This window comes from Danaus plexippus, chromosome 5 (assembly GCF_018135715.1).
Source record: "Danaus plexippus chromosome 5, MEX_DaPlex, whole genome shotgun sequence".
Taxonomy (NCBI): Eukaryota; Metazoa; Arthropoda; class Insecta; order Lepidoptera; family Nymphalidae; genus Danaus; species Danaus plexippus.
Genome location: NC_083539.1, coordinates 6,406,321 through 6,425,445, shown reverse-complemented (window position 1 = coordinate 6,425,445; position 19,125 = coordinate 6,406,321). Strand labels below are relative to the sequence as shown.

At 30.2% G+C, this 19,125-nt stretch overlaps 4 protein-coding genes across 4 annotated transcripts; 2 read left to right on the top strand and 2 right to left on the bottom strand.

The window, feature by feature from the left end:
• Positions 1-3,108: 3,108 nt before the first annotated feature.
• Positions 3,109-4,161, top strand: LOC116769059 (homeobox protein Hox-D3-like). The gene has a single exon (XM_032660035.2). It carries the CDS (start codon positions 3,224-3,226, stop codon positions 4,100-4,102), a length of 879 nt encoding a protein of 292 aa, XP_032515926.2. The 5' UTR covers positions 3,109-3,223; the 3' UTR covers positions 4,103-4,161.
• A 2,883-nt stretch (positions 4,162-7,044) lies between these two features.
• LOC116769167 (homeobox protein ceh-8-like) lies at positions 7,045-8,669 on the top strand. The gene is made up of 3 exons (XM_032660194.2): positions 7,045-7,134; positions 7,424-8,350; positions 8,625-8,669. Exons 1-3 carry the CDS (start codon positions 7,045-7,047, stop codon positions 8,667-8,669), a joined length of 1,062 nt encoding a protein of 353 aa, XP_032516085.2.
• Positions 8,510-10,069, bottom strand: LOC116769119 (segmentation protein fushi tarazu-like). Its single transcript, XM_032660134.2, has 3 exons — positions 9,938-10,069; positions 9,765-9,834; positions 8,510-9,535 (listed from the first exon to the last, which is right to left on the bottom strand). Exons 1-3 carry the CDS (start codon positions 9,989-9,991, stop codon positions 8,940-8,942), a joined length of 720 nt encoding a protein of 239 aa, XP_032516025.1. The 5' UTR covers positions 9,992-10,069; the 3' UTR covers positions 8,510-8,939.
• A 2,200-nt stretch (positions 10,070-12,269) lies between these two features.
• Positions 12,270-14,345, bottom strand: LOC116769032 (NK1 transcription factor-related protein 1-like). The gene is made up of 3 exons (XM_032660008.2): positions 13,638-14,345; positions 13,311-13,383; positions 12,270-13,201 (listed from the first exon to the last, which is right to left on the bottom strand). The coding sequence occupies exons 1-3, from the start codon at positions 14,277-14,279 to the stop codon at positions 12,270-12,272; spliced, it is 1,647 nt and encodes a 548-aa protein (XP_032515899.2). The 5' UTR covers positions 14,280-14,345.
• Between the last annotated feature and the right edge of the window lie 4,780 nt (positions 14,346-19,125).

Sequence of the window (19,125 nt, the reverse complement as noted above, 5' to 3'; positions counted from 1 at the left end):
CTACAGATATAATTACCGCTACCGAATGGTATTTGCGTAGGGATCGAGTGTCGATAGTAGCGGCAGATGTGCGTTGTGATTGTCTTCCCGGCATGATTGATGATCTACGTCGTGCCAGCGGATAGGGTTGTACAAACACTTTTAATAATCGTTATATTTTATATATTAAAATATATATAAAATAATATATTCACTATTTCGTTCATATAAAACAGATAATTAAATTATTTCGTCTTTTAAGTGATATATATGAAATTCTATCCTTTACGCAATTTCTGAATAAAATATTTGTAATAAATCCCATGCTTGATACTTGCAATTGAAGCAAATTATTTTTTTAACTTGTTAAATGTTTCTCGACGACGTTTTTGCATGCGCCATTAATATTTTTTTATTGAGTTAAAACCTTATGCCTTTGTGAGGCGTTGAAAAGATTTACGAGTTGCTAAGCGTTTTACAAGACTGCAAATTTCTTTAATTTAAATTGTCTTGATTTCTTATGTGTAGATATGTAAAAAAGGAAAAATAAACTATTCCCAATTGCTATTTCTGTTTTACGTTTCCCGATATAATAGGTAATGTATGGAAAGTACCAATGACGTTAGATATCCTAACCATCTTAAACAAACTATGGATAAGAATTAATAATATAAGTAAAGTTGTATATATAACAAAAATATATTATTTATTAAAATATTTTGCACCAAATATTGTCAACATATTTACATTGACTCAATGAAATATTTAATTCTTAAATATTTATCACATTTCAAAAACAATAAAAGAACAATAGATTTAAATAAAGACGTAAACAAAACAATTAAGAACATACAAACAAATAGAAAAATGGTAAATAACAAAACAGGAGTGGAATAACAAAATATTCAAATGAGTTCTCTTCACTGATCCTGATTGACAGCTACTCTGACACCCTTTACTTAGAGTTAGCTCCGCCTCCAAAAATTTACCTACTATTCGTATTAGTATAACAAATATTTTCTTATATAGTGTAAATTAAATTGAATATTTTATTTATATTATTAGAGCACCTGACAACCCTATCTCACCATTCAACTCACGTTTATTCAATATAAGCAAACTCAAGCATAGGCCACAGTAAAAGTACTTTGCCGAAATATTCCACATTCGTCAACTGTTGCCTTAGCAATGATTTCAATGTGTCTCGGGTATAATATGGTTTGTGTATCATTCTAAGAGAATGGAGATTTCATAGAACATTTTATTGTTATGAGCTTGAGGATTTATTTATCAAATTCTGGACTTCATGTTATAATCATGTTTGTACATGAAATAGATTAAATAAAAAAAATATGTGTTGCTAGAGTGAAAAAAATTAAAAAAAATGGTAATAATCTCACATAATAAAAAGCTTGACATTGTGGGTCACAGTCTTGTATTGTATTGTCTTATTTGGTCTTTACCTCTTGATATGTACCTACTTAGTTCCTAACTGAAATATTTAACTTTGTTCCAATTTGTTATAAATTTTGAATAAATTATGTTGAGTACATAAATTCATTACTGTTTTATGGAGTGGTGATAAAGGAAAGCACTTATATTATTTTAACAATCGCTTACTTTATAAAGTAAGAACATTATCCTTAAGCACAACAGACCTTCAGATTCGTTATCATCATTACTTCTGGCGCCATCTTGTAGGCCCAGGGCACTACCTACACTCACGAATTAGTTTTAAATTCATTGTAAAGTAGAATAAGTAAATATATTTTATTATGTTTAATAAATACGTTAAATAGAAAGGGATTTCTATATTTGTAGCTTATGAATGAAGATTCATGTAATTTATTGTTCATGACAGAACCTAAACTCATTTTACTTTGAAAGGTTGCTTGATATTTTGAAAGCATGTAGCTAGAGGGCGCTGAGGAAAAGAAAACTGTGTTCACGAAGCATTGGGAGGAAAAGTAGATTTACAGGAGATTATTGCTGTATCACATAATAAACTTATTGATAAGATTTCGTAGACGTAAATTTGGAAGCTGAGCGCATCCCGCAACATGGCTAATTATATAATTATGAAAACGATAGATAAATTATCATTTGCGACATAACACTTAACATCTATTAGAGTAAAAAGATTCTTTATGACATTACATTATTGATCGTTAAATGTTGTATATAAATTCTTATATATTTTTTTTTGGTGCAGATAAATTAAAAATTTTGTGCTGAACTAACCAATATAATATTTACACAAATAAGTAATTAAAAAAATTATTAAACATAAGACAATAAATATAAGCTATCTCGTAAATACTCTTCCTATTAGACTCATTCAAAATATTGTAATAAATATATACGTATGAACAGATTTAAAAATAACCTTAAAATTAATTACAATTTTTCAAATTCATAAAAATTTCACAACTATCTAGGATACTCTATCATAAAATCAAATTTTGATCGAAATGTCTTGAATAAAAGAAGATTAAGTAACTCAAATTTATATAAACATATACTATATATTTGGAATAAGTAATGTCAAGATGTATCCATAAGTAAATGTGCGCAAAACATGAATTAAGTATAATGATTTTTAATTTAGAAGAGCAAATAATATAAATGCAATTTATATAATTTTAAATAATCTGACACATTTCTAAAATTAAACTGCAATCGTATAAACTTGTACTTAAAATCAAAACCTCCTAAATAACAACACCTAATTAACTAATATGGTCACCTCGGCTATAGTAAACCTTAATCTAATTAAAGGTAGTGAGTAGTAGGGGTATATATAAGGGAAAATTTTTAACCAAAGCAATTAAAAGTAATTGAACCTTCTCAACTTACACTGCAAAGGAACAATTCCTGATTTATTAATTTGCTAAGAATATTTTCGAAATGTCAGTCTCAACATCAATTTCGAATGCAGCTCAGCCAGTTTTCAGTCCAACTAATGCCAGTGATGACCAGTGGCTATCAACCAGCAATCTGCAACCCCGGAACGAGACGGTAATTCATTTGAATAATCATATAATATTTAAAAAAAAAGACTTTCTTGGAGCAATCTTCTATATAATAATAAAATAAACCTAATATATTACATTTTTTTTTACAGAATTTTATAACAGGAGAGCCACAGCAATATAAAGTAAATCAAATTAATTATAACAACACTAGTGCTTTTTATAATGCACCTGATATTCCAAGTACTCATGTAAATTCTTGCAACGGCCCTATGACTTATAATCCAAATTATATAAACACTTGTCCACCAAATCCAGTTTATGGGCAAGAATTTAGATACGAACCATCACAAACTGCTCATCCTAATCCAGGAGTTATGTTTTTGGGTCCTCGTGGAACTATTGGGACTATGAATTCTTGGAGTAACTCAACCAACAGCAGCAATCGTTTAGTATCTAGGCCACTGAACGGGAATAAACCGTTAAGTGGTGGTGTAAAGAAACCGAAACGTATTCGCACAGCATTCACTAGTTCTCAAATGATGGAACTAGAAAACGAGTATACAAGGAACAGATATCTAGACCGCAGCCGTCGCATCGAACTGTCTGAGATATTGAATTTAAACGAACGCACTATTAAGATTTGGTTCCAGAATAGAAGGATGAAGGAAAAGAAAGATAGAGCTGAGAGTCTTGAGGACACTGAAGCCTCAAGCACTACAGAGCTACCCGATCACCAAGATTATCCTGGACAGATGATCATGTATGGCCAATATCCCCAAAACTTATACGGCAGAAGTAATATTTACATTGAACAGTATCCAGTAACATCAACTCCTCTGACGATGCCGACTAATGAAGTCCAATTAGTTAATAGTATTCCTGAATCGGTTCTTAATACATATCCCACGTATATGGTTGAGAATAATTCTGATATAGTCGAGAATTTCGATATTAAAGAACCAGAAATGAACGTGCAAATGCAAGGGTATAATAACAATAAAATTGAATTGATCGATTCCAAAGAAACGACCCAAGATTCGGTGCCTCAGTCAGAGAGTAGTACAAACGACGCTGGTAAAGATGGCTTTAATGGTCCCAATTGGGATTTATCTTGGATCCGCAGCATTCATATGGACGAAGAACTTTGAAAATATTACTTTGTAATTTTATAAGTTGCTATTATGTCTAATTTATGGCTATTATCTTATTTTATTCAATAAAATATTTCCTAAAAATATGGACTCAAATTTTTTAATCTACATTTAATTAAGTAAACTGCAAGTTATGATGCTTATGATAAAAGTGATAATAATTTATTAAACGCGTAGATAAACGAGAGAAATAAATATGTTTCTTCTCTAATTCCCTTCTGTATTAATTATCTTTCATTTATTTAATATACATTAATATGTTAAAAATACATAATAGCAGTGTAAGGTTGTGATTTTATAAGATAAAATATTTTTTATTATTTTAATAATTAATATAATTACAATTAATATGTAAAGTTGTATTCTTTTTGGTTAAGTTTTTAGTACGTAGGTAGAATAAGTTAAGCATAATAAAAAAATTAAATGTAATTTATAACTGTAATAATATATATATCGGCGCAAGCAGCTTCAATGACGGATGCAACATGGAAATAACTGGCACCAATTATTATAACACCTTATTGGTCGTCGTTACTATTGTTAAAAGTAAAACGAAATCAAAGAGAATAGAACTATGTTTGAATTCTGGTTTAAATATGACGTCTGGACGCACGACAGCGGACTGCAGAGTTCAGCGAGTGCGGAGCATAAAGAACCTTCGAGAAATACAAGAACATTTAGAAGAATTGAAGTTTCATTTTAAAATATCTGGAACTTACTGAAACAAGTGACATTAGAGACGTCAGCGAGGGTGGCGTCCTGTCTTTAAAATAATGAATTTGTAATAAAATCCGATATATATGTTGTAATTTGTTCATAAAATAGGTAAATCAATATCTTATTTCACAGAAATGGGTTTGTAAACCGTTTTTCATAGGAAAATTTGAATCAATGTTTTCATTTAAATTATAGAAACAGTAAACATTAGACAACAACAGTGAATAGGATAGATATAAAATAACTGATTTAAACTACTAGGCTATTTAAGTGGGAAACAAAAAATAATATTGTATAAAACTATAACAACAAAGTTTATCGAATATTTCCTGTCTGATCTAAGATTAAATAATAAAAATACTCAAAATCTATATTAGTTAATTAAATAATAGCTAATTAGCGTATAAATGGTGACTTAAAACATCGCATTTAGAATCTTGAATTTTGATTCACGCAAAACCGCACATGAAGTAATTAAAAATCCAGAAACCTGATTCACTGTGGAGCCACAGGTTCGGGGGTCTCCTTAACCACCTCCAAGAGAATTGGGATTTTTCGTATCGAAATCTCTAGCGACTTTCGATCCCGGAGTCACTTACTTGTTAAGGCCAGGTTGAGCTTCAAGAAACTTGGTGCTCTGAACGAGCGAGCGAGGCCGAACTGCACGCCGGTGCAAAAATATAATTGCTGTATAAATCGCCGGCTAACCTCAAATGTAATATCTACTGTTTTCATCTCTGGGCAGGTGCACTTGCGTACCCAATAAGACTTTTTGACACAGTTCAAAAACGAGATGTGAGAATTGTTGAAGATTACATACACAGACGGACAGACAGTATTAAACCCTTAAGTCTCTGGAGAGATCTGGCTTCTCTATGTGTATTCTGCCGCCTATTTGATGGGATATGTTCCAAGGGCTATTTGACTTGATGCCATAGGCCACTTTTATAATAACACCACTCGCTATGGATAGGGAATTCGACCTCACAGCTTAGCTGTTCATTGGTCGCGGACAGTGCTGTTTTAGAGGAATTTCCACTCGGGAACGTTCGCGCTATAGAATAAACTCTTGCCTAGATTTTCCAAATGGACTACGCTATAGGGTTTTTCAAGAAAGCAGTGAATAGATATTTTAAGGGGTGGGAACGTTCAAACAATACTCTTGGTATTACAGACGTCATTGAGCTGTTTCTATAATCTGGTTATTTTTTTTTTAATATATTCTTCATGATGTTTTCCAAGGGCCGCTTGTATATGAAACCTCATTTTAAATACTTACGTGACGTCATCATTAAAAAAAAAAATAAAAGCCTCCTTAAAATAATCTAATATAAACTTCATTTATATTACATAATATGATGATTTATTACTGATAATGAAAATTTTTTTATATAATATCAAATAATTATACTTGTTAAATTTTACTGAGGTGTCACAGCTAACGCTATTAAGCTACAGTTATTTCTATCGCATCATATAATTATGTTATCTCACGTGCCCTTATTTTAATTACTCTTATCTTTATTCTACGCCAATTAAACTAGAACGATATCTACTTTTAATAAGAGTATATTTAATAGGAACACATAGCTTCGACGTATGTATCATGAATAAATAAAACAGAAAATATAAAAACTTTAATTAATTAAAGCTCTAATTATTTTAAATTCAAACAGACAATTTTTGTGCGTTTATGAATGCAGTTTATTTTAAAATAACGTAATTATCTGAACTAATTATTATAAAAGCACACAACAAGCTAATAAAAATGTATAATAATGATGGATTATTATAATAAAACGTTGTTATTTGAAGCCAAGTAAAGTAAAGAAAACAAATTTATTTACAAAAATCTGTGTCACAAAGATAACTAATGAGGTTTTCTGTCGGTTTGACTCTTCTAAGACCATATTAAAACCAACTGTAAACATGGAATCAAACACTTGAATGGAATATTTAATGTAGGAGTATATTAATTAAATTATTTATAATGAGTATTCCAATATTTGATATGATATGATATGATAAATTAATTAATCGTTATTACTTCAAACAATTAATTAATGATAAGTCCACAACTAAGTCATTTGGTGGCAATTTATTAATGTTTCGAAATGATGCTTATATAAACGTTATAATTATTTATAAGTTCTTAGTCGCATTTCGTTGTAAGTACTGGGAGTAAAATTTGTTTAGTGATTCTAATTCAGTGAATAATTAAAATGAAATATTCAGTTTTAAAGCAATTGGCTAATGAGAGGCAGTTGAAGACAAATGACAAACCAGCTACAGTTCCACGTGAGGATGTACAGGTAATTGTAAGTTTTGTATATTTATAGAAAGAAAAGTTAGGTTACATAAAGCAACAAAAGCAATATTTTGATAGTAGACATAAAATTTACTGTTTAACATAATAATTTACTCCGACATAAAGTTTTTTCATCAGTATTCGGGCCTCCACTATTTATTATTACTTCATAAAAACTTGTAAATGAGTTATTTATTTTCGAACGATAGAAAATGTATTTCATAATAAGTTTTTTATTCAATATACTTATATATTGTTGATGAACGGCGATAATACTAAATATATTGTTACAGGGTTTATCGACACGTTATCACGAGAAGAAAACTCGAAGATTTCGTAGTGCATTCACAACTGATCAAATTAAATATTTGGAAAAACAATTTCAAAAATTTCCATATATCGAAAGTGGTAGTCGAAGAGCGATTGCTAGTGTATTAAACATTCCCGAGAGGACTGTAAAGTTTTGGTTTCAAAATCGAAGAATGAAAGAGAAGAAGGAGTCTCTTATTAAGGACCTAGTCGGTGAGGGACAAAGCAAAATTAATGGAAATCTTATTGATGACAAGATGGACGTCAAAACTTTTAATTACCAATCCCATTCTGGCCATTTGTCATATCAATTGAAACCAATATTAGTATGTCCAGATAAAACGGATAGCAGTTCCAGCAATGTTATAAATTGTTCTAAGGAATTTTCTAAATCAGTTCATGAAAAGCAGAGTATTGAAGGGAGGAATTTGGAAAACGTGAAAATATTACAATCGAACCTTATTAAAGCCGAACCGACCCACATAAATGGCACTACAAATGTCAACTTGTTACGAAAAAATATATGTGGAACAAAATTACCAACAAGGAATATGCCAGTGAACCAGAAGTTAAAAAATATAAAAGCGAAAGACAGAAACCCTATGGACTATAAATTAAAATCTTCTTCAAATCCAGAAGTTTGCCAACAGTATTATTATCAAATACCAAACGATCAAAGCTATGCGGCATTTCGGGTAAATCCATTAATCCAACATCCATCTGCACCAGGTAACATTGTTTGGAGACCTGTGAACACATTGTCTGTGGTACCCAACATAATAAATCCGTCGCAAATGATGGCCTATGATAACAGATATTTGCCACTCAAACAGAATCTTCCGAAAGATCAGTGCAAATGTAATTGTAAAATTAATAATACACAGGAAATGTCCCCTTATATACCTTACAATGTATCAACTATACCATCAAAATATTTATTGACTATGCCATTTAGTAATAATTTTGAATAATTTATTATTCACGAAGATCTATTTATTTTGTTTATATTATTTTTAATTATGATCAATAAAAAAAACAACGGATATTGTTTAATAAAATTTTTAATTATTTATTTATTCCACTATAATATACATGTGCACCTAGCTTATGATATAAATTATATATGTAAACTATGAAATGAAAAAATAAAAACACATTATAAAATAATTACATTTCTTCTAACAGGATATAAAATGTCTTAGAAAACAGCAAAGGAATTTGTACAGGTAGAAAATAACACGAATAATAATTTGTCAAGCATTAAGAAAAAATAATAATAGAAAATATATTAACTTATAATTATGTTAAGTAAAAATAATTTCTTATAATTAAAAACGAAATCATTAAAAACTATATTAAAGATCATTATAAATAATTCACTGAGTAGCGTACTAACGTAACAACCACTAATTGAAACGCCATGTAATAAACTTACGTAATTACATATAAAGTAATTTATAATTGGTTCCCAAGTTATACTTACAAGATATTTTAAAAAATTTAAAGGAAATTCAAATCGAACGCAGTATCTGACCAGCTATTACCTGTTTCCTGTTTCTGATCAACATGTTCCATGTGTGTGTAGTTGTATTCAGGCACAGTATAAGGATAGTACTGGGTGGGATATACATTGATATCATTTCTGAAATAATCACTTGTGTATGAAGGAAGATAGTTAGGATATGATGTCTCCTGTGGATAATACGATGTTTGAGGTTCCGAAGCAAGGTTTTCTTGGTAATATCCATAATTGGGGATCTGTTGGCTTGGGTTATAATTAAGGGCTGGACAGTTATATTCACTTTCTATTCCGTTTATTCTCTCCGGAGGAGGGGTAATGGATTCCGCAGCACAAGATTCACTTGACGAATCACTCGACAATGATGATTCCTTCTTTTCCTTCATCCTTCTATTCTGGAACCACACTTTAACGCATTTTTCGCCAATATTTAAACATTCCGCAAGTTCCTTGCGACGTTCTGCATCGATGTATTTTGATCGTGAGAAAGTTCTTTCCAACATTTTCAGCTGTTCTGTTGTGTAAGCGGTTCTGTTACGCTTGCTCTTCTTTTTGATAGTTCTTGTAACATGTGAATCTGCAAAGAGAACAAAGCTTTTTAAAAATAAGTCGTTAAAAAAAAATCTAGTGACAGTTATGGTTGGACTCAATAATATTTTTATATTATCAATATAACATCCCGTTAATTAGAAAAAACAAATGCAATAGATGCATCATAATACTATTTTACATATCGCAAGCAATATTAAAAAACTTCTAAAATAAAAATCAAAAAGGGTACACAAAAGTTTTGAACAAAGCTTTACCTCTTGATGGCCTATATTGTTCCGATTCTGGCCAAACTGTGGTAAACGGTTGATTTTCCCAGCAATTTATCTGAAGTAATAATAATATTATTAAAATAGTTACTCCACTTAATTATACTTTCATATTGAGAAATAGTCAATTGTTTTCTTAAAGCATTTAGAAAAATAAATACCTCATTTTTATTAGAGACTGGAGTCAATGTAGTCATTAAAACGTTGTGAAACATATTAAAAACTAAAATTAGTGAAATCAAATCAATTTTAATTAAAGTCGCACGCTTTGTGTGGAGTACAAGTAACTTATGACGCTGGCTACTCCTGATATGAGCGGAATTTAATAAGTACCCACGAAATAGAAAAAGTTGAAAACGCGATCTGAGAAACATTCATTTTAAATTTTGAACCTGTTTCAGTTAGATATTTCAATTGAAATCCTCCTGTAATTTAGCGGATCAAGAATCCAAAACGAAAGAAATAAAGGTTAAACAAAATATATAAGATACATTTTCATTTATATTGAAAATGTATCATGAGAAAAAAATTAAATTACGACCAAGATTGTCGTTAAGTATTAGGTTGTTTTGTAAACAACAGATTATTGACAGAATAATAATTATAAAAAAAATAAGATGACCAATAAATTATTATGTAACTGTAAATATAAATGTAAACAACATAACAATGCAACCAGCACTCATTTGTTAATGAGGAATGGGCTCAATAAGGTAAAGGATTAATCCAGGAGATGTTCCTAATGACCTTCAACTATATAAAGGCTTGAATAATGTCAAAGTATATCATTTTCATGTAAAGCCTTTAAGGGTAAAGTTGAACATTACACTAGCAGAAAATAATATGGCAGTTTTTAACAGTTTTACAGACTCATGTGAGAATATTGCAACGAGCAGTATTTTAGAATATTACAATACCGTTGGGGAATATGTAAGTGTGAATACAGATTTATCTTATGCTAGCATTAGTGAAATAAAAACAAATTTATAACACAGTTTTTAACTTGCAGGTTAAATCTACAATACCACAGTTTGGCAGCAACGATCATACTTCTCAGAAACCATTGGTTGTGATTAAGGATGTAAGTGTATTAATGTATGTTTTGGCAGTAAATACACACGTATTTAACACTAAAGAACTTATTATTTTTACAGAATAATGTTAATTTGTGGCCGAAGCAGATGGTAGCTAATAGTTCGACATCTCAATATGCTTGCACGTTTAAGGATAAGAAGATGAAATATGTTCATAACCACATTCCAAATAAGGTAATTTTAAAATTAATTACCCTCATTAATAGCTATAAATAAAATGTCGTTTTTTAAATTATTTGCAAAATTTAATTACTAAAACCAAAACCTATTTTTCAGAATTTTCAGAATACAAATAATATGCTACTTAATATATCGTATGTCCAACCAACTATCTGTAAAGTTGAGACGAGGAAACAACTCTACTATAATTCAAGTGAGTATTTATATTTAGATTAAATACAATCAGCACTTTTTCAGCGACCATAACGATTTTTTTTAATTTTCCAGACAAACATAACTCATTGAAAGTTAATATGAAAAAGAAGAGAAAGCGAACTATATTCACAACAGAACAAATTATTGCTTTGGAAGCAATATTTCAGAAGAAGCCTTATATAAATCGCGACGAAAGATTAATGTTAATGAAAAAATTGCAAGTCAGTGAAAAATCCATAAAGGTTTGGTTCCAAAATCGTCGCCGTTTGACCGATAAGAAAGACAAAGATTACGAATCTGATTCCCCGTCTTCAGAAGATTCCTCTGAGATGACGGGTGATAGACTTACATATATCGAATCACAAATCAATAAGAATACGGATGAGCATGGATACGTCACCTTAAATGACAGAGTGATGAGTGATTTAGTTCATGTTATAAATGATTATTTGTCTAAAGATGTATCATGGAGCCAACCCTTATGTGATGATAATAAAACAACAGTTCTGAATGACGGAGTCCATGGCAACATAGTTATGTACGAACCGATATCACCAGTGAGCTTAACAGATATTTTGGATGACTTCATTTAAACATTTTAAATTCTCAGCTTAGTTTTTATTGTTGTTTAGAATATTCCCAGTTTTCTATAAATTTAATATATAAACTCCATTATGTACTTATATTCTATTTCTTATCGAATATTCATATTATTTAATTTATGACAGCAATTAACAACCTGTTTATAATGTCTGTCGTTAGCACTTGTTGTGTAAAACGGTATTTAAGAAAAGAATTTGCAAGTGAAAGAACTTATGTAATTTTAGTCCTATTTAATTCCGTATACTATTTTAATATGAGACAATTTGAAAAAATACTTCATTTGAGATTAATAAATAATATTACGCAAAATATTATTAGTTTTTTTTTTTTTTACAACACGTGTTACATATTGTACTTAATATTTAACTAAAACAAATTTACACATAAATAAAAAAATTCAAAAAAATATTTAAAAATAGTCTTAGAGTGAAATGTACGAAGAAAACTTGTTAGCTGTCGAAGAGGTTTGTTGATTAGACGTCTCTGCTGATGATAAATAAGCAAAGTAAGGATCTTGAGATATGCTTGATCTTGTGTGAACGGTATTATCTTCGAAAGCAGATGCTGAAAGAGCGGGAATAGTGCTGGCGTAACCATATGCATCTGTAGTTGGAATATGCATAACCACTCCGTTTGAAAGCGTGTTATAATATGGAGATCCAGTTGGGCATCGAGTCATGTCTTCGGCGAGTTTTAGATTCATCCCATTAGGTACGTAACTATCCGATTGTAATAACGACAATGTGTGAGAAGTTTGCTGCAATGATTCATCGCTGTTGTATCGATAAACCTCAGATATCGGTGAGTAACCGCTCCGGCTTGCTCCTGTGTAGTAGGACGAGTAAGATAAGTTAGGTGTATATGCTGGCAATTCTATAGTGCTCTGAGAACCAGGTTTAACAACTGATTTAATCGGACTAATTGAAGAATAATCGGGAGGTCTTGGTATAGTTTCGTTGGTTGGAAGATACATTTTATGATGAGTTGCATGGCTTTCGTTAAGTAAACGTCTATGTCTATCATGACCTCCGCAGCCACGACTGTGGCTCAATTTATGATCCTGAGTTGGAGACATTTCCTTAGAACTTGTTGTAGGACTGTTATCGTCTACGGACGAGCTTGGTTTATTGTGTTTATTATCTTTCTTGTATTTCATCCTCCTATTTTGAAACCATATTTTGATTTGGCGTTCCGAAAGCTGCAAATAATTGGCCAATTCTATTCTCCTAGGACGACACAAGTATCGATTTTGATGAAACTCATTTTCCAATTCTACAAGTTGGGAACTTGTGTAAGCAGTGCGTGCTCGTTTTGTAAAACCTTTTGGATATGATGATGAATCGGTAGACATATCTGTAAATAAATAAATATTTTTTTATTTAAGAAACATAAAAAGTTATTATAAGTCTATACACAAAATTGTATTACATTAATTTCATTTGTAAATAAATAGGGATTTTACCGTTAGATATAGAAGAGGCTGTACTGATGACTTGACTACTAATCAGCGAGTTTTTTTCACACCAAGAAGAATTCTGAAATACCACACGAAATTCCAAATGAATTTAACTGTAGACAACCTTTCATGTAGACTGTATATGATAAAGTAATAAAGAAAATTAAGGTTGCATCTAAATAGTCACTATCTATAACAATATTAAATTGTCATTATGATTCCGGTTATTTTGCGGTAAATCAGTTTGACGACAGTAATTTTAGTGTGTTAATAGCAAAAGTCGCCTTTAATGCTTAAAAAATAAAGTCTACAATATAAATTTTAAGGTGATACCTGTCCGGGAAAACTAGATTCGTTAATATCGCTTTCTTCCCTTTCAGCATTGTTTACAACATCATTGTCCAAATCACTTCTTTGGTGACAAGAAATAGTTTCGTTATTTGAGTAATTCCTTTGAAACACAACTTCATTTCGAATTTCTGATTCGGTTACGTTGAAAATATCTGCGCTCTTTGGTATCATATGGTCAGAAATTCTCTCTTCACCATAATTATTTTGAGAACTATTACTTATATTGTCATAGTTCGGTATTTGATACTCGTATCGGGATTCTAACTCGTCTTGAGCGTTGGCCACATTGTAGGCTTGTTGAAGGCCAAGTATGTCATGGATACTAAATCCTGTTGAATCTCTAGAATTATAATCTGGAACGAAGGGATTTGAGATTGACGAAAGCACTTCGGTTTTACAATCCGGATAGGTATTCTCTTGAGTGTTGTAGCTATTGCCTTCAGAAAGTATATCTTCAACGCCGTGTGACGTTAAAGAGTTAACTCTGTAAAAACTTTTTTGTGCCAATGTTATATGGCTGGTGTTGTGTATTTGACTTGTTTCAGCGTATTCAGATGAAATTGAGTCCTTAGAATCTTCGTCTGACCGATCACTTGGGGGTGGAGAATGGGAGCTTGAGGACATTTTACTTTAAACGTTAAAGACACTTCTTTTAATTAACGTCCGTTTATTATTCACTGATAAATAATCTCCGAGCAACAAGGCGACCGCACAGTTATAGATTTGTTTACAAAATACTTTTTTGTTCACCTGAATGTCGTTAATTTGGTAATGACTTTGTTCGTTTGTGTGCCACATAGACTTGCCTGATTTCTTTGTGTGCCTACGATAACGTGGACATACCGGGTCTCTGATAGGAAACAAATGCAAGATAATAGGTTAAAATATATCGGTAGCTAAAATTCTGGTCAGTACTCCTTGTATAAGATAATGTTAAACGACTTGGAAGTCTATCAGCTACTGTATTTTTAAGTGGGATGAATGATGATAATGAACGCCTTTAAAAGGAAAGATGTTAGTAAATTATGTTATTTCTGGATGATTTTTGATAGTAATAATACATCTTTAACATGTGCACCCAAAGCAGCTTCTAAGCTTTCACACATATTTTATACTACTGCAAGTAAATTTAAATACATTTCCTAAATATACTATTAATATATGATAAAGATAAATTAATAACGTTACTCAAATTTTCTAAAATTGTGTCAAAAAAAGTAAATAACGTTTTTTTTTATCTTAATTAAAATATAATTATGTAAATCTGGATATATTATGTTTACATTTATAATTAAATTCAAAATAAAACAATTCGTTACTTTAAGATACATGCCTTTCAACTGCTATATTTTGTATATCTTTTCTTTCCATATAAAAACATACATATTTCTAACAATTTGGGTAATTTCAATTAACGTGACCACAACTTCTTACGCAAGATGGTCTAGATGTAGTTAACCTACCTACTTACTAGCTTTGAACCCATTAAGATATATGTATATCAAATTATTGACGTATTGTGATTGGGTATTTGATTTGACTATTTTGACTAAAGGGTAATGCTTTTTAATTGTTTCCAATGCGTTGGGATTTATTATTTTATAAACCCGAAATTAATAATACTAGTGACCACGAAAAAAAAACCGAATGTTTATATACCTAACGAAAATACACCTAAAAACTTTAATAGTTTTTTTTATTATAAGATATAGCAGCTATCAGTTAAACTTTTGTTTTGAGTAGTGTGTATTATTTCGTACCAATAACTCTAATTTGTGTTTCAGTTACGGATTGAAACAGTTTGCCTCTATCTGTTTTTTCTTCCACTTAAAATATCAGTGTTGCAGTGCTAAAATGCTGTCAAGTTTATGTAAAAATATAATTAATTCATGTGCTCTTAGATATTATAGACGGCAATTTAATTCAATTATAGTTTAGTTAGTTATATTCATTAAAAACACCTTAATTCCTATAAATTATTATCTATGTAATAAATATTTAAAGATTTATTTATAAATGTATGAGTGAAATATCTCTGATTTTTAATCATAATTATAATAAAAATATAAATAAAAAAATGTAAGTAACATGCGCACCGAACCTTAAAAAAATAATCGCTCGATGTTGTATAGTTTTTATTGGCTTCGTTCAACAGTCAGCTGCTTGGCTGATCTTTTGTTATGAAGTGATAAATGAGTCTCGGTCGTGTGATTCAAAACCATACGCGGCTTACCTTTACCTTTATTATACTTGATGAAATGTAATGAATTTTATCCATAAAACTATGGCAATTTTGTTTGCTAATAACTTCGAAAGCGAATAATGTCTCATTATTCTCAGTCTTAAAGTTATGTTAACTCTACAATCTCCTCACCATATCCTATCCATTACATTGTGTACAGAATAAATAGGCAAGTTCATGTTTACTGTCTCTATTTATTGAGATAAAACATTTGTAAGAAATCTAAGCGTTTTGTTTTGTTCTGTCAAAGCTGGAGTTGAGATTGTCTGTTACAAATACTGCAACCGTTACCCAATAAATTTTGCTGTTTGGGACAAAAGCAAACTATTTTACAGAAGACCCTAAGCTCATAACGTCAGGACGATGATATATTACAATTTGACTCAAAGGGGACCCTTTTTTGTTCTCACTGTAATGGTTCTACGTTAATCGACTGGAGTGAGACAAATATATATTTATTTTAAAGGACTGAAAGGGACAGATGACGAAAGTGCATAGTTCCCGCCAACAGGGAAAAGTGATTCAGACATTGAGACTGAGATGGTTTATTCAATGTCAACAGTTGATGGTGTGAGCTCTAACGTTATGGATACCAAAAGTGAAATGCTTGAAGTAATATAAAATAACCAAAATTAATACACACAGTTATTCTTTGATAATTATCATGTTTAATTTGGAAGTAGGTTTCTTGTGTAACCAGTGGTAAAGCTATTTGCTGTGGAACGTGTACGTGTGTTCAAATTAACTAAATACCTGCCAATTAGTGTTACCTTTAAACAAAAGTTCTATCAATGTGAAGGCTTTGACGGTGTGATAGTTCTGTGCTTTCAGTAAAGATGGCGCTAGTACACTTGCATCGACATGTAAAACTGTATGTACATATATATAACGAGAAGTAATGAAATTTTATTCAAGTTAAATTTAATAATTTAAACATTTTTTTATCATAAAGATACCAAACTTCTTCTTTACAAATGCTCAGAAACTAACGCCCTCTGCACATTTTCTTTCGAACTTCAACAAAATTGTTATCATATAGCCAAATAGTGGATTTAAGACTAAAGAACAATGTAGATGTCATTACGCTTACAGTCTCTGATAAGCTAATATACTAACGTATTTTAACATGTCACTTTCTAATATATTAGATAATTCATGCTTATTGTTTTTATACTATATTATTTACTTTTTATTATTTCACTCAGATCTCGTCCTAAACTATCTGTTTTCACCAAAGATACCTTTCTACGTCAAATGTTACTCATCAATCCTTATATTAGATTGTATATATTAAATAAACATATATTTTATTTGATCCGTATTAATTTGTACAGATGTTTATAGAGATATATATATTTATGGGTTTTTTATATATTTTTTAAATCTTTCTCATCTTGTATATGTTCTTTACAAAAAAGCTAACTTGGAAGAAATCGCTCACAAGCGATAAGGTCGATTTTTGTACTTCACTATATTCTTTTTAGACGTTCTGTATTTAATTTCCCATGGATCGTGTATAATCAAGCATATTATACATATTTATTATATTTATATTTTTTGTATCTTAGAGATTGTTTGTGTTGATAAGGCCGACTTATAATCCTTTAACACAGAAATCGTTATAGCGGCTATGAATACCTACTAGGTATTTGATTAGCTTTTTGTGAAACTTTAAATAAAATATTTGATTTAATAAAGTAAACATTATATCAAGTTAGAAAGATTCTAACTTCATATACATCGTATAACGAAAAGACTTAAACGATTAGTTTAGAGGTTAAACGGTTATTTTGTTAAAGGCAATATGTACGGCCCATTGCGTTTTAGTTAAAAAGTAATTTGGTTACCTTTTTGGATCATAAAAATGATAAGGTTAATTTATTTAAAATATTGCAATATCAACGTGTTTCTCTTGAACTATATTTTTTTGCATATTGTTTTTAAATTTTCTTAACCATAAATATAATTACAAAGACATAAAAATCACTTTTTCTCTGTTTGTTACCACCATTATCGATATGACTACATATTTTGACTATTAATTTTATTGTACTCATAGTACTAGTACTACTAGTACCGAAAACAGAAAATATGAATAGAAATATCTTCGAAGAATCATTTAACCAGTTAGGAAGTAATTTCTCGTATTATAACTTACAATAAAACTTACTGTTAAAGTACGTATATAAATAATCCATGATCTTTATAAAATAAGTAACGTGAAATGAAAAAAAAAAAAACAAAATATATTTTAATATTTAACCAAACGAGTTACGTAGATGAAATGCAAAACTAAGGAATTAATATCCTGGAGAATAAACAGTTGGTTAAGTTATTCTTGCAGTTGCCAAGTTCAGGGGAAGTTGAAAATGACTTTGTACAGTTGGTAATGTTGAAGGCACAAGTCATGGGCGGTGTGACGATAATTAATTATCCAATTTTTTTTTGTTGTGCTAAAAATATGAGAAAATTTTGAAATGATTTTTTTTCGTAACATGCAAGTATTATTATTGCTATTATATATAAAATCAGTTAACATGTTTTTAAGATATTTTTTATGTATTTATTACTGATATGAATTTCGTAAGATCTTCGAGAAACGAGTGAGTTATATGTAAAATGCTAAATATGCACAATGTGCTGTTAAACGGAGGGCATACCAGAGAGTTTTATTAAAACGGCTGACTGTGGACAGATGTTACGAATGCTCTGCTTCGCTCGTTAACACTTCCGAACTTCCGCCAGATCTTGATACAGACGGAGAATCATATCGCCTTTATTGCCTTTCCGTGATATTCGCGATCTCTTACATATCAAATTACATATGTAACACCAAAATGTTGATTTGGAAAGCAATTTTCACTGTTCCATGGTAATTTTACGACCGTTGTAAAATTCACCGTCCAATTATAGACGGGATAATTTATTTTTTATGTCACGGAAAGTAATCTGCTAAAAGAATATAAAACAGGCAACAATCATTCTGTTTTGTGGTGTATTAAACTCGATTCGGTTAAAAAAAATATATATATTTTTTGATAATTTAAGATGTATTTTATGTATATTCTTTTTATTATATAGCCTTACTGGAAAAATTATGTGGGCGTTACAAATTTGTCAAAGCCCTAGTGTTTATATGTATGTACTTAGTATTTACTCATGTATTTTGTTAAAGTTTATCTTTTGTACTAGTCTTATTTATATATAAATAATGGTAACTATTTTATT